The sequence below is a fragment of the Megalops cyprinoides genome, chromosome 7 (genome assembly GCF_013368585.1).
Source record: "Megalops cyprinoides isolate fMegCyp1 chromosome 7, fMegCyp1.pri, whole genome shotgun sequence".
Classification (NCBI taxonomy): Eukaryota; Metazoa; Chordata; class Actinopteri; order Elopiformes; family Megalopidae; genus Megalops; species Megalops cyprinoides.
The window spans coordinates 6,033,575-6,056,585 of NC_050589.1; the positions used below are offsets into that span (position 1 = coordinate 6,033,575).

The following is a 23,011-nucleotide window of genomic DNA, read 5'->3' on the forward strand; positions in this document are numbered from 1 at the left end:
CATTTTGACTTTTAAGTGTGTGAACTGGAAAAGTTCCTTAATGACTGTTTTATTCCTCACGATTGCGTATTTTGTTTTTGTTGCTTGTAGTCTGGAAATAAATAGGCCTGGAAATAAGAAAATGACATTAAACAAGTTGGGCAGACGTCAACCAGGTCCTGATGCCTCCCCACTTTTTCCCTCTTGTTTGTAACGTACCATTCCACAAAGCACAGTCAGTGCTACGCAGAAAGTTAGCCTGAATGCACCCTTGTTTCACCCTTTAGTTCATACGAAAAGATACAGTAGTGAAGTTGCTGTGTATGATCAGATATGGTGGGTCTGAGTAGAGGATATTGATTCTGTTAACTTGTTTGAGGGAACAGTAGTACTGGCACACACTGTGAAATTCCCCACTGATCCTAACAAAAAAAATCTTTCAAAATCAATATGGCTTGCTTTGAGAGGTGAAAATCCTTTATTCTACTCCAGAATCTGCTCTTGGGGTTGTGTATGCTGCTATAGTCAGCCACTCGAGGATTATCCTGATGCATTTCTTTTTGGTGACAAATTGCAGCACTGTTCTACTGATGACACCCATCTTTGGTCTTTGATCTTTGTGAGTTCTACGAGTTTCCTTCTCAGCTTCTGACTCGCTGCACGTTTTAAATCTCAGCTGCGTTAGGTGGTCGTGTACCTTGAATTTTAAAAACTTATATTTTTGTTTGTTTTTTTTCCCCCATCACAGCTAGTAGGTTTTTTTGCTGTTCCGGTGGGTTTTATGTCACTGGTTATACAGATTTGTGTTTCGTGGTTCCGACTGGAGAAATAAAGTAAAAACTTCGGTAACATCATTTTACCGGGTATTTTTTTGCTGTTACGGTCACATGAGCATCTCTTCGCTGATGAAAGATTTCCACCGCGGTCTTTCGCAACGCCGGGGCGCATGATTTGTTGCGCATTCTGGGACAGACCGGTGACGTTTCGCGGAATCAGCCAATGCCCTCGCCGCAGCGGGCGCTGGCGTCGTCGTGTCAAATATGTTTCAGTCCGGCAGGTCGGCCGCGTACAGTGCTGCGAGCAGAAAAAGACGGCCGGCCGAGGATGTTTAGATAATGAAAGCCCGTATTAAAGGTTTTGCAATGGGGACAGTCTGTGTGACCAACTAACTAAACTAGCTGTCTGGCTAGTACAATTATTGCACACAGGGACTGACGGATTAAGGTAATGTAAAAAAAATGGGATCATGGCTAATCAGTTGATTTAGTTACAGCAGAATGACCGTCTTTAACGTTAGCTTGCCAGCCAGTTAGCAAACGTCAGTTTAACGGCCGGCGAAATCGGTTATGCCGGCTAGCTGGCTACATGGCGTTAATTTTCGCGTTACGTCACCGGCGTCCACCGGTATGCGCACGCCGCTTTCAGCCGTTGTTAGCTTTGCTATCTTGAAAACTTATTTTGTGGCTGGACCAAGCTAGCTACGGTGTGACACGAAACAGCTTAAGTGGCGTAGCCGGATGGCTAAGTTAGCTATAGTATGATACCCATGAGTCTGTAACGTCAACGCGTATGCAACGTTAGCTGGCTAGCTAGCTAGCTTTCATGTGCGAATAGTTAGCGGGCTAGCTAACCAGGTGGTATAACTACCTAACAGTCAATCTCTGTCATTGCGTACGTGAAGCTGAGCATACACCTGCTAAGTTTATGTGCTGCAGATGGCTAACACACTTAGCCGCCTACCATTCACCGGGTGGTTTAAGTAGCTTATAGCTAGTATAGTTAAAACAGTGCCAGAGCAAACGCTAAATTGGCTACGCTATTTAGTGTGTGTGAAGTTAATTAGAATATAGCTAGCTAACGTTCTCTAGCGTTAGCAAAGGGATAGCAATGACAGCCAATGAGACTATGAGCTAACGTTGCTAATACTGCCAGATTGCCTAGCTAGCTGAATAGCTAACAACGATTGATAGATTTGCCGGCCATTTAGTAACTTGTCAGCAACTGTCTAGGTATGGTAATTGTTTTACAGTCTGAATAACCGATAATACATGGTAATTGCACCTTCTGTGTAGAGCTTTCTTTACGTCTGTGCTTGGTGGAGTAGCTAGCTGAGAGCTCCCCCATCAGCTCCTTCAAAAGAAGCGTAAGATAGCTGACGTTACATACCCGTTCAGTCATGCTGGTTTCGCTGGCCAGCCAAATAGCCAGTTTGACAGAGAGGCCTTGCATAACATGATTGACTAGCTAGCCAACGCTAACTTCGCCAGCCTTGTTAGCTATTTAGCTAAATTGGATAGGTAGCTACACATTAACGTTGGCCTGCTTGGTAGGTTTGCTGTAGGGGATTTTTTTATGAGCTGGGCTGTGTACTGGTGGTAATGATCCGTGAATGGTCTACAGGACCGAGTGGAATCAGACTTTTTTGAGAGGAAGAGAACTGGGTGCATTTTTGCGCCATGAACGCATCACGAAAAGTTGGCTCTTGCCACGCATGAAGCTGTTGAATACCGCCCTGTTGTTGATGTTCTGTTATGGTCAGACCTGAAAACACAGACACGTCGGTTCATTGATTTTTGGACAGTTTAATCTTATTCTTGCGGCTGGTAGTGACGTAAAAACTATTAGTTGTTCGTGCTTTTGTTTATGCGTGCCTGGCACTCTATTTAAGCAGAGTATAATCAATTGTTTTTTTTGTATTACAATCTAATCGTTAAGTCTCACTGTATGGCATCTGAACGATCGGAGATACGCCCTTTAAAATGTAAATGCAATCAGCTACAGTAGCTAGCTGGCTTATAGAGTGCATTGCTTGAAAAACATGCAAGGCCAACGTTGAACTTAGCTGAATTTGTGCTTGAATAACCAAATTACACTTATTTGTAGCTTGCCACTACATGTGCCGGGGTAGACAAAATAATAGAACTACTTATTAACTAACTCCTTCAGAACAGCTTCAGTCCTTTTGAAAATGTTGTTAGACAAGATTTAAATCATTTCTAGTGAGATGTTGGACCATTCTTTAAGAATGAAATCCTCCAGTTCTTTGAGAGACGGTGGAGGTGGAAATATACTCTCGAACTTCCCGTAAAAGTTAATGATTTTTAGATCCGGTGATTATTACACTAGGTTATGCATTGTTGTGCGTTGGAGTTTATTACAGACAGCTTCTGAATGACAGCTTGGTACAGATATTAGCTTTGTGACGCTCTCAATGTAACGTTTTTGTTAAGATTGGGGCAAGGAGGTGTCAGTTCAGCTCTGTTGTAATGTTTTTAGGGTGTTGGTTTTTAGCAACTCTTCTGTTAAATGTTTGTCTATCCCTGTCAGTAAGCCCACGGTTCCTCTTTCCTGATGCACTTTTTCCTTTTTTGACATATACTGTCATGATTTTCAACACTGTTCCCCTTGACTTTTTGACCTCGTTGACTAATTTCAGCATTGGTTAGATCTCTTGTGTTACTTATTAAATTTTTGATTTCAGAATTTTTATAGCAGAAACGTATTGATAATCACTGCTGACATTAATATGAAGCAGGTGTAGACTCCTTTTTAACTCAGAGTTAGTTACTTCAGAAGTAACTAAATCAGAGTTAAAAAAGCAAAACCAAGAGTCCTTTTTCATTTGGCATTACCATTATTTTGCTACCTCCTGCATGCCAGATCTGCTTCAGGATTGTTGTATGCCATTTCTGCTTGAACCGAAAATTAGGAAGCATCATTATTTCAAGCTTCCTGTTTATTTTTTTGGATTTAAGGATCGCATCTAGTAGACAGTTGTCTGCTGTTGGAGAAGATGGCTCTAACTAGCAGTGATAGTGTTGTTTGAGGCAGAGAGCAAGTTTCTGACTGAGGAAAAAGCAGAAACAGAAAAAAACTTTTTGAAACTATAATTTTTTGATGTTCCCATAAGTGTCTGGTGAAATATAATACAGTGTCTCTAGAAAGTGTTACACAAAGAAATGGGAAATGCCCCATCAGTATTGCATCAGTATGGCAGTTCACTCTCTTGTCTTGTGAAACATCCATTGAGTCAGAAGTTTTTTGTATTGTGTTCAAGGAACAAAAAGCCTGTGTAAGGCATTGAACGCACTTCCTTGAATGTACGCTTTCCTTAACAAAAAAAATTACCTGCTGTGTAGTACGACATTCCCTGACAGGGTAGCTATTGCTTTTCATCCTCACACAATGACTCAGTTGCGTCACTTTGACACCCTTGGATTTGAATGTGACGAATCAGCCAGACATTTACAGCCATGTGTCTTTGTTTCCCTGTAGGCTCGTACCCGTGCAGGCGCTGCCTATGGAGAGCAGTAAAGGAGGGGGCTGGTCGAAGGGCGGCCAGGAGTCCGCCATGGACGCCGTTCCCTACTGCTGCGCGGCCTGCGACGGCGGGGAGGTGCCCGGCCGCGGCCACGCCATCCGGGGCCGGCCCAAGGCCCGCAGCCTGTCTGCCGCCCCCGCCCTGGGCAGCTGCACCGACTTCAGGTACAAGCACAGCACCCTCTTATCAGCATGGCACATGAAATCAGTGTCTGTGGAAGGGCTCCGGCTCGATTTGAGAGTGTAGCAGTTTCCAGCACTGCGCTGCCCGGCAGTCACCTTTCCCCGAATGCGTGGGCGGGGCGCACGCAGGGGGGCGTAGCCGCGTCTCTCACCTCGGCTCCCGCGTCTGGAGGCGCTCGAAGACTGCCGTGGAGCTGAGCCGCAGACACGTTCCACAGATGTTTCGTGATTTTTGAGACGTGCACCTTTCAGGAGCCTGAGGCTCTCAGCCCGGCGTGGAGAGTGGGGAGAGACCGTGCACCTGCCTGGTGGGAGATGTAGAGTAAGGGTTAAGGCCTGCAGTGGGTGTGCTTCTCTCGCTGATAAGAGGTCTGGCCACTGATCTCGCTCCCGGTCTGAGGAACGAGTCAAGGCCTTTTCTCTCATCTCGCGAAGAGAGAAAACGCAGAGTTATAAGCGCTGCTGCAGCTGGCGATGGCCTGGCAGACGTGCACTTTGCCGTTTTGATAAGAGGAGATCGATAAGGGGGCCGTACCTAAACAAACGCCTCATGCTTTCACAGCGTGGAAGCTTTTCGTTGGCCAGCAGAACCTTTCGTAACCGTGGCTAAAACTATTTACAGTTGTCTCCGGTATGAAACAACGCCTCATTCCTGGGGGAAAATAAAATATTTCTTAAGCTGAATCACAGAGAGTGCAGTGTGTTTAATTTCTACACTTTATTGTAGTTTTGCCCTTACAACAGCTTGTCTTCCTAATAACAAGTTGTTCATTTTTGCAAGACATCCAAGCGTTAATTTCATACTTATTGTGAAAAGTGTAAGGGCACATATGTACATACATAACTTGGTTAGCATAAGTATGGTGAGCTCAGTAAGGGGATTTAACATGGGCCTCTCAGTCTTCATACAGGGAGGGAACACAGTCACTGGTGTACTTGTGCAGCCACTTTCTTTGCCATAAACTCCTTTTTGTTTTGTTTATTTTTCCATATATTGTTATGGGGGAAATTGTTTGTCTGGAAAGCAGTCTGCAACAGATGGTGAACTATTAGAACCAGACTGCTAATAGGATTTGCTGGCCCGGGTCATCTGACTGGCCCTGAAGAGCCACTTGAGGGTTGAATGTGAGTGCAGGAGCAGCGGTCTGTCCCCTCTCCCCTCTCCCCAGGAGACACCCCATCTCTGTGCCCTTCAGACTGCAGTGAATGAAGGGTTTACTTGTGGACAGTGCCTCATGTAGACTCCCCAGAATTTGCCGTCCTAAAGGGTGTTTTGTTGCTTACAGTTAGTGAAGGTCTATGCGGGGAAGATGACTTCAGCTGTGTTTTGTGTCAGCCAACTATAAACTGTTTGATTTATTCTGTATAAATGAAATTTGTAAAATAGACTCCCTGGGTGCCTTCAAGAGAAAGCTGAAAACTCATCTCTTCAAGCTATATCTCTACCTTCCTTTCTATCTATACTATCCATCTCTTTTTTTCTATTCAAAAGCACTTAAATGTTGTAATACTTCTGACTTACTGATCTCTTGTAATACTTCTCGATAACTACTCTTAGCATAGTGATTCACTTATTTGGAAGTCGGTCTAAGAGCATCTGCTAAATGACTTAGTGTAATGTAATATAAATGAGTGGAGTTTGAGGTGTTTTATTTATTGATGTTATTAATGTTTCCTTTCTTATAAATGAGTGTCTGTTTTTATACGAATCCTTTTTGTTTGTCAGGGGTAATCATGTTGGTCTGGGGTGATCATGTTTCCAATATTCGCATTACAACAATATTACCCAATTTCACACAATGGTCTGCTGTCTGAACCATACCAATAATGTAATGGCGGTAAAAATGCAAGGCTACACTCTGTTCTTGCTTTTTGTCTGGTTCCCGCAGTAGCCAAACAACTAGTTGTGTCTTTCTGTTGATTCTTTGTATCAGTATATTAAGCGCATATTCTCAGACCTTGTGATCAAAGTTCATACTCATTATGTTGAGCAAGATTTCTCAGACTGTCAGTTTTCTGGGTTTGTAATCATTGGTGCCAGTGGTTATTGTGTTTTTTGGTGGCTAGCTCTTATTTTAATTTCCATTCTTGTTAAAAAAAAAATCTGACAATATAGAAATCTGAGCACCTATCAATCGATGTCATAACCAAAGTAGGAAAAATGAGCCAGAAAAAAGGTTCACTTTCCCAAGGAAATTTCTGGATAGTGTTTTCACCTTCACTTCTGTCCAAAGGTCCACAGCTGTGTGGTGCTCCCCCTGTAAAGCGTGCTGATCGGGTTGAGCCTTACTGCTGAAATCAATTATTAATCAGAACAGCCATTATAACACAGTGTGTCTCCCTTCACATTTCACTTGAATCAAACTTTTATCAATCCGAATAAGCTATATGTGTATGTGAGCTGTTGTCATGAATAGTTTTTCTCTAGGGTATGATTTGCTGTGATTCGCCACCCTCGCTTGTTAGACGGCATGGAGGGCTAGATGGGTGAATTTGTCTGTTCATGTCTTTCTTTGCTTGCTCTTTTAGGAGGACGCAGTCTCTACATGGACCAAGCCCCGTTACCACCTTTGGACCAAAAGCTTGCATGCTGCAGAATCCGAAAGCAGTCATGTAAGTAAAACTGTTCCTGTCACTGCTCAGTGAATTAATTTGCATTTTGCCCCTTTAAAACTTCCTGTTTCAACAGAAGAATGCTCAAAATGAAACATTATTTTCTTATTACACAACTTCACAAAGGGTGGCTTCAGTTTATTTTAAGGGAGTGTGTCTGTTCTGATTATCCTTTCCCGTTATGCACCACGGCCATCATAAAAGCATTGCACTAAAGCAAACGGACTGTTTGGACTTACTGATATGTGTGACTTATTCAGATTTGTTTGTGTTGACATTTTTAAATCTCAAGGGCTTTTCACACTGAGACCAGGCCTGGACAAAGCTAAAAATAAGGAAACACTTTGAGGCAGAAATTTCTGCAACTCATCCTCGCTGGTCTCTGTTTTTTCCACATTACACTCACAGCAGGGAGTGGTTTTCTGCATTGCAGAAGTGATGCACATCCCTGCAATATGGGTATTTTGGGAATGGCGGTGTCCTGGCATCTGTGTGTTCTTTTCAATATACACCAGTGTGAAACCGATTCAAGACTGTTAACTTACTCTGATATGCTGGTGTTTTGGCCCGAGTGGGACTGTTTTCAAGGGGTTGAGTCCAGGCTGGGTGAAGTTACAGCTCTTCAAAAATGTTGTCAGTCAAGTGTGCTGGCAGTTAACCTAGACCTGTGTTTCTTAATGGACAACTTGTTGAGTTTGTTCTGTGCTGTAAGTTTGTTCTGAACAGACATTGTGTGAAAGCTATTTAGCGTTGTTTGTTTGTTTTACCTCAACAGTTACTGAATTTTGGTATGAATATTCTAGAAAAAGTCCGACAAATCTTGTTGAGAGCATAGTATTCTTTAACGTGACAGCATGGTATGAGTATTTAAATGTCACAGGTAAAAGCAAGCTGTCTGCCATTGAAAACAGGGCAGGAAAGGTCATTTGTAGACATGGCAAACAGCTCTATGACTAGCATAAGCTGTCTGTTCATTGGAAATACTGAATTATCACTGACAGTTTTGGCAAAATGATTTTCATTCACTATTTCTATTTCATTTTATATTTCATTCAGTGTATATCATAACAGTTGTGTCTTTATGTCTTATGTAATTGAAGTTAAGAAGTTAATGCTGAGAACAGACCGTGTAAATAAAATATTTAGTCTGTAAAGCAGCTGTTGAAATTGAGTTTAGACTTCCATGGGTATGAATTCAGGCTTCAGCATGTATTGCTGTTGATAGTACTTATTGAGGTTAGGGAAGGTAGGCGGATACCTTGTATGTATGAACATTATGGACATGGTGTGCTGGTGTTTTGGGTGTGTATACAGTACAAGAAGATATCATGAGTAATTGTGCGTATGATTGAAAGCTAATGTTTTTTTTTTTTTTTTAATATTTTAAATGTTTCATTGTGCGTGTGTCAGGTGAAACAGAAGGGGCATTTTCCACAGGTGAACGACCAAATTATCATTCTGTTCTATTGTTTCAAGAGAATAGGCCATTCAGCCTGTCAGTAGGCTCATCATTCTGCCTGTCGTCTGTTATGTAATCTTGACAGGTTCAGCTGAACCTAAATAGTGAAAGTATATCAGCATGTGCTGTGGGGTTGCTGCTGTCTGGGTTTATGTTTGCCATTGCAAAGAGTCATAACTTGTGTAATTACCAAGGACTCCGTACGAAAGAAGGATCACACAGTAATTTGTGTGTCATAGTTAAATGCTGGAAATGGCAAAGAGCATAACACTAATGCATGTTCCAGAGGAAATGTTTTCAACAGCGCAGCATGCTTGGTTAGTATCATGACTGGAGACCAGTGCTCCAACAGAGAGACCTTTTAGACCAGGGACTACAATGCCTTCACAAAGGAGAAGGAAGTACTTCATTTTCATACTGTTTTATTGGTCAAGACACTACATATATTATTATATTACATATAAGTAAATATAAGACATCTGATGGATTGTTTGTTTTGCATTTATTACAGTAGACAGTGGTCTTGATGGCTCCAGACACTAGCCAATTACACTTGCAGCTGACCTTAAGACATTGTCTGTTTAAGCTCCAGGCTCTTCAGTGTCCAGTGCTTGTCAGAAAGAATGGTATGTCAACAGACAGGAACAAAGTTGTCCATACCTCCCTTTCATTATCAGTGTTTTCCTTGTTGGTTTAGCTCATATTTACCACGTGCTTGTGTAGTGCGGTGGTGTGGCTCCTTATGAAAGCTGTATCTGTTCCTCGCTGGGCAAACTCGGAGGCACAGATTATATGGTTCTGTTCACACATTCTGGGTCAGTGTGCAGTTATGAGGCAGTTACAAAACAGTGTTTTTCTAAAAGAGGGAAGCTAGTCTCTGTCATGTAACCGAGTGATAATGCTGTCCGTTTTAGGAAGCGATAAACCACATGGATTACCTTCTTCAGCACAAAGCCCCTGGTCTTGCCAGGAATTGTAGTAGTAGTGTAGTAAACTCATTACAGAGTTTTTTTGTGTTAATTATGCTCATTTTTCTTGCATCCATTAATGCAAACATTTCTTTATGTTATGTTTTTTATGTTAAGTTCCGCAGGCTTATTCAAGGTTACTTAACTGCTTATATGCTGCGCACTACATTATCCATAAATATAACTGGATATTAACAGAGCCAAAGCTAGTTAAGTGTCTTACTGAAGGCCAGTTCAGAAGTGTTCCATCTAGCATTTGAACATACATCTTTCTGGTCCTAAATCCCATTCCCCAAACATTTCTCCAGTCTGCTTCCCTAAATGTCTCTGTTCTTGTTCTGTTGTGGTGATGCTGAGCTCTAAAGTTAGTCAGATGAAATTTTCAGTAGAAATCTAATTTTCATACTGTAATTATTTCCAGGCCCCCATGAATGGGTTTTTTGTAAATGTAATCTCTGTTTGCCTTTGATACTGAAAGTCAGTCAGAATCTTAACCTGCCCCACAGTGCTTGCAGATTGCAAAACCACCAGTGGCTTGTTTTGCTGGCCTCATGGTTCCCCCACTGTCAGGCACCCGCTGGGTGCTCTCAGTTTGCAATTAGCCATCTGTAAGTGTTCTTAAGCGTTCTCTTTCTCTCGTCGTTGACAGTCCTAAAAGGACAATAGTTGTTCAGTTGTGGTGAAATTACAAAATACGTCTTTTGGTATGATTGGATATGTTATTAATGGGTGATTATTAATCAGTCTGAGAAAATAGACGTCACCAACACAAGTGAGTGTTTTGCAGTATGTGTGGGAAAACGCTCATTTAGGAGCCTCTCAGAGATTTTTAGGCTTTTTTTTTTTAACCGGTCAGTTTTTGGTAGTGTAACAAAATACAGCCACAACTTTCAACACATGGGTTTTCCCCCTTCTTCATCTTTTCAGAGTTTTATTGTAATATTTGCAGCCACCGCAAGCAAGTGATGCATTTCTAATAAAAATATAAGCGATACTTCTGTCATAAACAGCACTGAAGTGAAACCTACTGTAAAGAAAACCTGAAACTGAGGGGAAAAAAATGTGACCTAGTGAGGCTCTGTCAGCCAGGGAGCACAAGGTGCACGTGCGGGTTGAGTGTGAGCAAGAAGAGTGAGACTTAAATCAGATTGCAGACATCAGACTGGAAGCAGCATAGCCAACACTGACAACAGGTGAAGAACAGCGGGCGGGGGGGGTGTGAAGGGAACGAGAGAAGACGTGAAGGTTGCGGCGGAAGATAAGCGCAGAAGCCAGGGGAGGAGGAGACGGAGTGGTGGTGTGACAGGGTGGAGATAGGGAGTCCCCGTGAATGCAAGGTCAGGTGCTGGCCTGCTCTGTGGGACAGAGGGGAGGATGCTGAGGGAGGCTGCGAGCGAGGAAGGCAGCTGCGCGGGTGGGTTTGTCAGGGTGAGCGGTGAAAGCACTGACCCGTGACAGACTGCACGCTCTCTCAGTCACCCTCAGTTCCCTCAGCTGCAGACTCTTTTAATGTTATGCCATACGATCTGCAGTATTACATGCAGGAATATTACATTAGAAAACATTTAATTGTATTTTTCTGCTGTGGTAGCAAAAAATTTGATAAGGAAGTAAAACGGCTACATGGGTTTGGTCTTCGCTGGGAGGGTAGAGGAGGAAACAGTGAGGCGTAGCAGTAACTAATTGAAATTAACCTAAGGTTGCGGGTTCAAACCTCACGCGGGGCACTGCTGCTGTTCCCTTCAGCAGGGCACATAACCTGAATAACTTCAGAAAGCAAGCATCTAGCAGTGTGATGTATAATGTTTAAAATGCTGCCTAGATAAGAGTATCTGATGATCAAATAAAGAATGTAAAACCCCAGCCTGTTTAGCTACTTTCCCAAACTGACTCATATGACAGACAACAGTTGCAAATAGCTGTAAGCATGGAACTCAAAGGAGAAGGGGTGGGGTGAGAGGAACAGACAATCGTCAAAGAGTGAGAAACCAGGAGAACTGTGCCCGGCCACACCCAGAAAGCGGAGGTTAGGACTACGAGGCCCATTCAGATGAGATCATCGGGAGCCCGGCTATTGTTGGCATGGCTCTCTGCGTCTCTGAAGGCGAGGGATTCCAGCGGGGAGGCTCAGGGGCTGGGAGGCGGCCTGCCGCGAAACGTGACTGTTTATGGCAGGGCTGCAAGGTGAGGCAGCTGAACCTGAGCGGTGCCTGAGGCAGGCTCTGAGCGGCGGGAGGCGGAAGCGTGCAAGCCGAGAGGGCAAACGCGTCACCGCATGAAGGAATACGGCGTGGAGATCTGATACATCTTCAGCTGACACACTGACAGCAGTCAGGCCACCCTGTAATTGACCTGTGTGTGTAACCCCTGGTAGGAGCTAAGCACACTCAATACTTTGTTTCTCAAATGACCGGGCGGATCCAGTTAGCAATTCAGCCAGGTAAAACCAGTTGAGTTTGCAAACGGCTTGAAACCCCCGCAAGAAACAGCAGCACTAGTTCCAGCTGATACCTGAATGTACAGAACTGACTGAACTTGCCTAGGTAACAGATTAAAGAGATTTTGTATGCTCTGTCTGCTGGCTCTGCTGGTTGCTGCTTTGTGGTATCTGTTTTGTTTGTATGTGTGTGTGGCTTCATGGTGCAGCAGCATTTAAAAAAAAAAAGAAAAGAAACTGGCACTTTTATTATGGTAATCAAGACAATGAAGAGTTCACTGCAGGGGGTACGCTTCTAGTTTTATGTAGCCAAAAATAATTTTTTTTTAATGCAGTCATGTTTTAATCACGTTTTAATTTTAATCAGCAAAAACATTTTTATTCACACCATGTTTAGAGGACCTTTTAATTCTAATATAATTTTAAAAAGTGAACACATTTTGTTCTAGCGTCAAAACTTAGTTGAACACTTTTTTAAATAACATGACCAGTTTGCATTTGTCTGTGAGAAAGATCGAGGAGCATTGATGTTCAGATTAATGACAGCGGTAGATTTATAGACTCAATAGTCTTCCAAGTTTCGGAACCCTGAGGTCTGAGGGGGAAAAAAAAAAAACTTGAAACAGTAGTAGGTTGGACAGTCACACCCATATATGTGAAACCCCTCCCTCTTTGTGTCATACTGGAAATCAGAGGATGTTTTTTTTATTATTTCCTTGGTTGTGAGCCATCAAAACCACATGGTGTTCCTTATACTCCAAATACAGTAATGAAGTATTTGCATTTTCACTGCACTGGAACATTAATTACATAAGTTGCTGTAGTTCCCTTCATTCAATTTAATCATGTCCTTTGATGTTGTCTTGTATTGTCTTTGACGTGGGGTAAATAGCTAATACTCACTTTTCCAAATGCAGACCGGTGTAGCCACTTGTGTCAAATCCAAGTACAACAATGCCAGAGATAACCTTTATATGTGTCTGGTTATAAAGATAACAGATACATTCTTAAGAAAAAAAAATGTGTAAAATAAGCTTTTCTTCAAAGGAAGGAACTACATGGTATGACTGCTTTTTATTACCCAATTCAAAACAGGGGGAATCTGTGTTCTGTAACTTCCTTGTTCAGAAACTCCACACGCAGGCGGCCAGTCGCAAAGCCCTGCCCTCTGTGGGAGGGGCTGTGCCGCTCGGGGGCAGGGCTTTGGTGACGTTGCCTCATCAGGTTTGACTTAAGATGTTGAAGAGGTCTGGGTCAGCGGCAGAATGAGTTCCAGGGATTTAGAGCAGAGACCTGCTTGAGCGAGCAGAAAAAACGAGCCAGTCCAGCGAGCACTTTATACGGCAGCCCCTCTCAGCAGTCTGACTGCGGACAAGCCGGGGACCAAACTCAATTCAGAGCAGCTTTTAGAGTCAGAGCCTGTGTAAGGCTGTCTTTCATGAAGGCACTAAGTTGATCAGGTCTGCTGACAGGACAGCGTAGGTGAGAATAAAGAGGCACAAGCTGTGCCCCCGTTTCTGCGGCAGCTGTTGAAGGCACATCACATGCAAGCAGCCATGAAGTTCAACCAGTGTGTCCACCAGCAGCAGGCGTCCGGAGACAGCAACAACAACCGAGTGTGGAAATGGTGAGAGCGGCTGTGTTTGCTTTTCCCAGGCAGGTCGGTGCTGTAGCCGTGGAGGCACGGTGTGCTTATTCCTGAACGCCCGCGCGTAGAGAGCGCGACCGCGGGCTGCCATTGTTTCGCTGTGGGTCTAGTGCTGCACACATTTCAGCTGCTGGCAGGCGGACCTCTTTATTCCTCTCACACGCGTCCTCAAAGAGAATGGTACCATGACAGCGCCGCTCTCGCAGGAGGTCGGGCTGAGATGCAGCCGTCTCCGGCCTCTCTGAATCACAGAGAGGTCATGCCCTGAATAAATGCTCTATGTAAATGGTTGTTTGTGTCTCTGACATGGTTAATGATTGCAGTGTACTCTAATTGGAGACCCTGAAAAGGATCTGGGAGATTAATTCCAGCTGAATTGAATTAGGCTCATTATTAGCCTGTGTGTAGCGCTAGATGACCGGTTAGAGGAAGCTGTTCTTATTTTACTCACTTTTCTTCCTGCAAGGAAGTATTCACATCTCACTGTGAGCGCTCCCGTTTGAGAGATGAACCTGCTGCATGTGTATTTGCCTAATGCCTGGGGGGGGGGGGGGGGGGGATGATCGGGGGGGATTCAGGAGTGGTTTCAGTGTCACAGTGTAATAGTTCCACTCGTACTGATTAAGTAAGGTACTGCCTCATAACGCACAGTTTGTGTTATCTTGTATGAAAGAACAGAAGAGCGAGACCATTAAAAAAAAAAAAAAAAAAAAAAACGGTGCCTGTTGCCCATTGCCATGGAAACTCAGCTGGGAGCAATGTACAAAAAAGAATTAGGCAGACAGATCGATTACAAAATATTCTCTCTGGTTTGTCTGGGAGTGGAGGGGGGGAGGGGGGGCAAAGACAGCTTTACCATTCACAGTCCTAATATTCTGAATTGTCATGCTTCAGGTCGGACTGTTCATAGAGAGCATGAGATCCCTTGAGATGTGTAGTGTCTTTGTGTGGCACATGGGCCATGGATATACAATTGCCACACATTGGTCTGTCAGAGTATCTGCAAACAGCCTCAGCCCATAGGCATGGTCCTTTTTTCACAGGTGGTCTCAGTTTGCTGGTCCTACAGTCTCTGTGTAAAATGTACCAGCATCATCTTGCCACAAGTTTGGAACATGGTGCAATTGATTAAAATATCGATCTCGTCCGGTGAGACTTACTCAAACCCGTAAGCCCCAGATGCCCAGCGCCCGGAGAAAGCTCGCAGAGACACAGCAGTAGATGGAAGCCGTTCACTCCCCGCTATTTTCCCTGGCTATTTGCGTAGTGGGTCTGTTGCAGCGTGCTCGCAGCCCCCGTCGCACGGGGCTTGTGTGGCTTCCGTTTATGTAATGTGCAGGTCCCTGTCCTTGCCCGTATCGCAGGACTTAAGCCCCGGCTTCTAATTGGATCTACGGTAAGCGGTGTGGGCTCAGCACAGACTAGCCCGGCCTCCCAGATTACTCAACAGTGGAAAGATGGCGCCGGGCGGGAGGCAGCAGGGAAATCCACAGCGTTTCAACACACCGCGTGAGGCCGGCTTTTGAAACCCTGCAGCCCACAGGAGGCCTTCAGCGAGAGGGACTTACCCGCCAATATTCTGTCTGTCTTTTTGGAAATCCTGCCTCATTCACTTACAGTACAGATGTGTTCCCAGCAAGCTAAGATTGGCATCAAGGAGTTGGATAGCGTTTAAAAGGCAATTTTAGTGCACCCTGAAAAATGACCAGTGGTTCATGCTCCGGTCATGGTTTAACGTTTATGAGCCAGTTTGAATGTTTCTCTGACCTGTGCCGTTTTTTTTCATAACCCTGCTGTTCTTTGTTTTAGGCACATTCAGGATCCAGCCAGCCAGAGATTAACGTGGAACAAGCCCCCCAAAAGTGTCCTTGTGATTAAAAAGATCAGAGACGCCAGTCTGTTGCAACCTTTCAAGGAGCTCTGCATATTTCTCACTGAGGTAGGGCTGCTCTTTCACAGGACGTCAGATACTCTGTCTCACTGTTTTTGTTCTTTTAGCTCGGGGGATGGCTTCTTATCCCTGCCGTATTGTCCACATCATTCTGCTGAAAACATGATTCAGTCTTTATAGAATATTCAACTTAACAGCTTTGAAATATTGTGTATGAAAAATAGCACCTTGTTGTTCATTGTTCACCTTGTTGCTTCTTGTTCATTTCAGGTGAAAGGCATGATTGTTTACGTGGAGAGGAAGGTTCTGGAAGACCCGGCCATCGCAGGCGATGAGAGCTTTGTGGCGGTGAAAAAGAAGTTCTGCACTTTCCGAGAGGGTAGGCTCACTGGATCCCCTTGCTTTAGGCCTCTGAACAGAGCGCTGGCCAGCTCAGAGGTGTAGACACGGTGTATGCTGTTACTGATTGGGCTACCTTCCGGTCCTCAGATTTCGATGACATTTCCGACCAGGTGGACTTCATCATCTGTCTCGGGGGAGACGGCACCTTACTGTATGCGTCATCTCTCTTCCAGGTAAAAGGAGTTTCCATTCCCATTGAGTCTATCAGGAACTGAAGTTGCTATATTCATTATTCATTTTCCATTCATCTGCTCAGCTGGTAACTTGAGCAGTTTATGCAATGGTGAACATACATGAATGGCAAGCTAAAATGCCACTGACAGTGAGCTTTGTAGATTAGGTCATGTTAATAAAGTGGATGTGTTGTTCTGATATCGCTCTGTTTGGCCTTGTTGCGTGTCACAGGAGAGCGTTCCCCCTGTCATGGCCTTCCACCTGGGCTCCCTGGGCTTCCTCACACCCTTCAACTTCGATACCTACCAGTCTCAGGTCACACAGATCATCGAAGGTGAGTGTGGGTGAGAGGCACCTCGCTGGCAAATCAAACAAGCACACAGCCAGCTCATCTCTGTGCAGAGCCGTCTGACTCGCGCTGGCTCTGGGCGAACACATCCAGCCGTTTACCAGCCATTTACCCAGGCGTGACGAGCGCTGTTCTCCCCCCCGTGCAGGCAACGCCGCCATTGTCCTGCGAAGCCGCCTGAAGGTGAAGGTGGTGAAGGAGTGCAGAGAGAAGAAGCAGGGCGTGGTGGACGACAAGGGCCTGATCCTCACCAATGGTGACACCGACACCGCCCGCAGAGCTATGCAATACCAGGTGAGTCATGGCTAAACCGCTAACTGCCCTGCACTGATGTCATCGGGACAGAGCCTTCAGCTGGCCCAGAGCCCAACGTCATGAGAGAAACTCACAGTGAGAAAGCAACTTTTCAAAGGGCTCAAATAGACAAGCAGCACAAAGTCATCATTAGGAGATTAGGACAGGTGCCAAAATCAGTGTTTGTGAGCGCTAACGGGCATGCTGATTGTGGCCCGCGGTCAGGTCGTGGCATTACGTAATTGGGCATATTCTTTTATTTGGTACAGTTTGGTCTGGCTCATATGGAAAGGGTAGTGACCATGCATTTCTCATTGTGTGTGAGGGTATAGCAGAAGCTGTGATAAGCATGAGTGTGTGCGCGTTCAGGTGTACCTAAATACACAAACCCAGCAGTAGGTGGGCCTTCACTGACAAGAGGCTCACATATGATTTGTGCACCGAGATTGTTTCATTATTGATTTGGTGCCTGTTTTGCTGTCATTTAAAATATACTCACGTATTCATTTTTATGTACTGTATTTTGAATTGTCAACATATTTAGGACCTTTACTGAACCTCAAAAATGTGAATAGTTTCTCAGAATAAAAGCTTTTTAAATTGCGTAAACAGGAACGTCAGGGTCATTGTTTGTGTACAGCACGTAATCTGTTTGTGTCATTTTTGAAGGGCTAGTTGGGTTAAAGATGAAGATGACAATGTCAGATTACAGGCTGTCTGGACTGAGGAATCTTTTCCCCTCCCTCGTCTCTCAGGTGCTTAACGAGGTGGTGGTGGACCGGGGACCTTCGTCGTATCTGTCAAACGTTGACCTCTTCCTGGACGGACACCTGATCACTACAGTGCAGGGAGACGGTGAGTCTCTTCCTTGTGTGTTTTCAGAGAGAACTTTTCCATGTTCCGTGCTATTGTCCCGTTTCAGTGACTCTTTCTGGGGTTAAAAAGGGCCCCCAGGCTACTGCCGCACAGACTGACTCAAATGGCATTTAGAACACGATGGTCTGATGACATCACGGCCTGTTCATATCAGCGTTCTTACATCAGTGCTTGCTTATGACTCACAAGACCGTTAATCATTAGGATTCTTCCTGATCTGACCGAGACGTTTGGAGTTGTTGATCCTGACGAGTTCTGCTGATAGAACTTTTAGTCCAGCAGTACGGGGACAGAGATTTCTATGTGAAGTAAGGAGTCCAGTGTCTTGCTTAGTACTTATACAGTACTTGACTGCACTCCTGCCTGTCCCAGCTAGAAAAAATTTGTCTCTGTTCAAGGAGTTATGGTGATGGCTGCTCCCTATAAATATTCATAGGCAGCTATGTCTGGAGAGTATTTCAGCTCTGAATGATCAGCTGTTGTCATGGTTCTCAAACCAAACCAAAATGATATTGGTCCTGAGGTCCACTTAGCTGAGGCTAAGTGATATGTACTGCCTTTCTTTCTTTGATTTCAGCAACACACAGACAAATCTTTCAAAGTAAATATTAGACTATCAAACACATTCTGATAAAGTATCACTTTTCACATGTTTGAATTAGTCACCCTTGCTGCTTAGGCTTATATCAGATCATCTGGCGTTCTATACACACTCATTATATAGCTGGATTTAAACACAGTATATGCGTTTAACTTCTACTTTATCCATGTGCTGAAAATATCTTACGGCACTGAGAGTGAGAGAGAGGGTCATATGGCTGTACAGCTGAGAGAGAGGGTCACATGACTACATCTGCGATAGAAGATAACAACTGTTTAGCAAAGACTGTCAGTCATACTGTATGACTACATTCCTGCGACCGGGAACCTGTGAGGGGTCATTTTTAGCTAAAATTGTTCATTTTGGGGCATTAAATTCTTACTGTATGTATGGCCCGGCTGACGTGGATACGTTACACGTGGCGTAACCCGGAGTAAAGCCTAAAGCAGGGCCGGCCTGACTGTGACAGCAGCGATCGGAAGGGCCTTTATTTATTGCACAACATAGTGGCTCAAGCCTCGTCTTGCCTGGAATGCTGCGGATTCTTAGAATTTCTGCGCAGGGAGTCATTTTCAAAGTCTGAAAATAAGTGGGGTGAAACGCTGTGTGTAAGATGCCTCTGCTTTTGTTCCATCACGTCACGTTTTTGAAGAGGTCGAGGGACCGGTCTCAGCTTCCTTCCGACTGGCTTTGCTTCAACACCCTTCAGCGTTCCTTAAAACATGTCAAAGCATACATTATTAATGGTATTATATCTACAGTCCCCTCAGCACTCTCTCAAATGACTTTTTGGGGGATTGAAGTATAAGCCTTGCATTATTAAATGTATTGTTGATATTGTCCAAGGCAGTTCTTGAATGTAAGGCTGTTTTATTTCAAAAAGACAGATTAAGCAGGAGTTCAGTTATAAAACCAGACTGAAGCAAAAGAGAATCCGTGATGGAAATGGCCTTCCTAGCGTTTTCCTGGTTGTCTCATCCGTATTCTAGTCTCTGTGTCCTGTACATAAGCAAGAAGTCCTGCACATGAAGCCACACATGTTCTCCTCAGTGTGGACTCACAGTATTAGCCAAACTCAGTTTGAGTCAGTGAGCAGGACTGAGGGGAGGTCCTGATTCTCCTCCCATGTTTGGTGGGGTTTGCCATGACCTATGCCCAGACCCACCTGCCGTCTCCCTGTCCCACGAGCGGTGACCCCTCCTCCCATGCGGGGCGGGGTTTGCCATGACCTGCGCACAGACCCATCTGCCGCCTGGCGGCCTGTGCAAGGCCAGAGTTCCAGATACGCCGTTATTTTGGCTGTTTTGGCTCTGGCTCTGCCGGTGGGCCAGCCTCCGCGCGAACTGCAGCTCTGACACCTGTTGCCTGTCGCAGGTGTGATCGTTTCCACGCCGACGGGGAGCACGGCCTACGCGGTGGCGGCGGGTGCCTCCATGATCCACCCCAATGTGCCGGCCATCATGATCACGCCCATCTGCCCCCACTCGCTGTCCTTCCGGCCCATCGTGGTGCCCGCGGGCGTGGAGCTGAAGGTACGGGACCCTCTCTGTACAGACATGCCAATCCCAGACTAAACATGCCTTTGTTTAATGGGACAGGTGAGCAGCTCAGAGCTGTATTATTTATTTGCTTGGTATCCCTTGTCCATGGTGAATTGCATGGGGTTACATTGTGTACATTACCAATTTACACAGAATGTTAGAAATGTCATTTGAATACATAACTCAAAGCTGCAATAGAATTGCCTAGATTGGGAGTGAAGCCAGTGAACATTATGTGTAGAAGGGAAGTTGACCACTGTGCCACACTGCCACCTTGTCAGAAATATAGGTATTGAAACAGGGGCCTTTGTAGTGTATTTTATGTGACAAAGGGGCTTCCTTGGTTCTCGTTCAAGAGCAGTTTGTTTCTTGATTAGATCATGCTCTCCCGTGATGCCCGAAATACTGCCTGGGTTTCATTCGATGGGAGGAAACGACAGGAAGTCTGTCATGGAGACAGGTGAGTTGCATACCCATGCAAAGAATAACAAAGGACATTTCCTTTTGTGTAACTGCAGCTTCAGAACGAAAAAAAAGCATTGGTTAGAGACGGCACTGATTTCAGTAAGTAACACCCACCCTGTGAAAGTAGAACAATTGTGTCTGTTGTTGCAGCAGGAAATAAAAATACTTCAGAAATAAAAAATTACCAACAGGGTCAAGACACACACACAGTATGTCCTTTGTGTAGCTCAATGTTTGTGGGAGAAATTTCTTCCTTGTAACCAATAGCATAACAGTGAGGGGGATTTACAGGAAGGTGAATTTTTAAGTGTGCCACAGCAAACATGTGGAACATGTGCCTGTGAATGCTTCACTTATTCACTGCTGCACCTGCATTCCAAACTGGTTTGTGACTGGAAGTGTCGTCCCTCTTCCCAGCATCACCATCACTACCTCCTGCTTCCCCGTGCCCTCCATCTGCTTCCGGGACCCCGTCAACGACTGGTTCGAGAGCCTCGCCCAATGTTTACACTGGAACGTCCGAAAAAAGCAGAACCACCTGAGCTCGGAGGAGGAGGAGTTCTGAGCTGCGCCCCAGCATGGGGCTGTGGACTTTGTGAAAGACTCCCAAATCAGCAGCGGACTACAGCGATTTGGGCTTCCTTTAGCACTTTGAAAGTTCTGTGTGGACTCGGATGTCGGATCAGGGATACATTACAGTATGTACTCTAGTGAGACTATGAAGGACGACTCTGGCGCTGATGAAGAAGTAGTCCCGACGAATACTGTTTCTGAGGCAGAGAATCTTAATGACGCACTTTGAACTTTTTATTTATCATAACTCTTTACAGAAAGAATGGGGTGTGTGTGTTCTTCTGAGAATGGCAGGGGAATTTATGTATGTCCCCTGCACATTAAAAATGTAGTTAGTGCCTTAAAAAAACCTCTAATTATTCTGAAACATAATCATCTTAAATTTAATCTTCTTTATTTTATTTCCGTCACTGTACAAGTGTAAGGAAATGATGTTCCATTACAGTCTCTTGAAATGGAATTATGAATCTGTGGTCGAGAGAAACGTTTTTTTTTTATTTTTTATAACAAAAGCCATTTGAAAATTCTGAAATGCCACTTTTGTCATCAAAGAAAATGACAACCATTTCTGATCAGCTTCTTCCTCGGTTAATTTAGTGTGTTAACTGTTACATGTTAACATGTTATGTAGTGTCAAGCGAGTGTCAGTGGAAAAGATCTTCCCCAGTCAGAAAACACAGGTACTCATTCAGTGGGACCATCAGCATATTGCTTTTTACCTTTTCACAATAGGGCAACAGGTGCACCAAAGCTTATTTTGCTGTCACTATTTAGAATTTACTTTAAATTTTGAAGTAGTATTTTGAATATATCTTATGTAATGTTCAGAGTGAGAGGGTCAGTTTTTACATCTTTGACATTTTGTAACTGTAATACTTGAGCGCTGACTTGTGTATTTTCCAGCGTTTGGATGTATGCTGAAAGGATATCATCTGTCAGCAAATCTGCATTCCTTTCTGTACTGTACTAGTTTTTGATGGACTCTGAACAGTCCGTGTTATCCTAAAAGTGGCCTTCTTCACCAGTAGCAAGATGGCAATATTCTCTCGGCTCCAATGCTGGAGCTGCGTAAAACATATGTGAATATGTATCAAGGCTGTTTGCATTGTGATGAGGGAAGATTGTTGAGCTAACTTAAAGCAGTACCACTTCTAATCCTGTCTTATCAGAATTACAACATGTGTAAAGAGTATGGTCATTTTAATCTTGAGCATATACATATTTTGTATGTGCTGTATATTTTAAATGGGGGGGAAGAACTTGGTAAGTGTAATCAACCAACATTTTTAATTAGATATTCAGGCAGGGTAAGCCATTTTAAGATTTAAAATAATAGTAACTCTTCCTACAAACTGCCTCAGAAAGATAAATTGGAGCCGAATCCAGTGCTCCAATGTGCACCAGCATTCCTCACTCCAGAAGATTAGTGAATAGAAATCGATGAATTTGAAACTCATTCCTTTTTAACGTAAAATGTCTGAATGGTGTGTGTTTCATTGCTGCAGCCTTTTTATTTTGATATTGTTTGGTTGGTTAAAATCTTTCTCTCTTCATTTTGTGATTGAAACACATACAGATCTGCCTTAGTCATTGGTCACAGCGATACAGGGGTGTTGCTCTGCTGCCTGTTAATGCCTGAAGACTATTGTTATCCATTCAGGACGCCTGACCTGAGGTTCAGGTGAAGAAAACTGTCCAAAAGAGATTACTCTTGTCAAAATAGAAGTGCTCACAGGATTGGGTCGTATAGTCAGTTTTAGCTTTGACTTGTAATGGCCTACCTAACATTCCTGAAATCACTACATTATATCAGTTTACATCATCTCACAGTAAAATCTTGCCCTTAGGTGGCTCCGTAATAACGACAGGCATCCAATGTATTCTCATTGAAATCAGCCTGTGTCAGGTTTGTCAGCTCCTCTCAGCTAGTTAAGTTTATATGGGATACCACTTTGACCTGTGCACAGCTTAGTCAGTTTGTCACACCTTTATTTTTTAGGTCTTTTATATCTAGCCCATTAACTCATTAGACTTTTCTAATTGTTGATCCTATGGAAACTTTGTAAATATTGGTACTGAGACTGGGATTCTGATATTTTCACAGCGTTTTAATAAACAGAATGTTATGATGTGTTCGTTATTGTGCAGAAGTGAATGTTGTGTGGGGCGAGAGGGAACTTCCAGCTGTTTTTTTTTCTCATCTAAAATGAACTCTGCATTACTTTCAGACACCATGTC

At 44.1% G+C, this 23,011-nt stretch overlaps 1 protein-coding gene across 2 annotated transcripts; it reads left to right on the forward strand.

Moving 5' to 3' along the window:
- The first annotated feature begins 1,035 nt into the window (after positions 1-1,035).
- nadka (NAD kinase a) lies at positions 1,036-22,761 on the forward strand. 2 transcript variants are annotated; one of them, XM_036533155.1, is made up of 12 exons: positions 1,036-1,203; positions 4,255-4,464; positions 7,012-7,095; positions 15,417-15,546; positions 15,769-15,877; positions 15,988-16,073; positions 16,306-16,408; positions 16,572-16,717; positions 17,473-17,572; positions 19,569-19,726; positions 20,113-20,195; positions 20,618-22,761. In XM_036533155.1, exons 2-12 carry the CDS (start codon positions 4,280-4,282, stop codon positions 20,763-20,765), a joined length of 1,332 nt encoding a protein of 443 aa, XP_036389048.1. In that variant the 5' UTR covers positions 1,036-1,203; positions 4,255-4,279; the 3' UTR covers positions 20,766-22,761. The 2 variants fall into 2 exon arrangements, with proteins under 2 accessions (XP_036389048.1, XP_036389049.1); XM_036533156.1 differs by lacking the exons at positions 1,036-1,203; positions 4,255-4,464; positions 7,012-7,095 and adding an exon at positions 13,206-13,586.
- Positions 22,762-23,011: the final 250 nt, after the last annotated feature.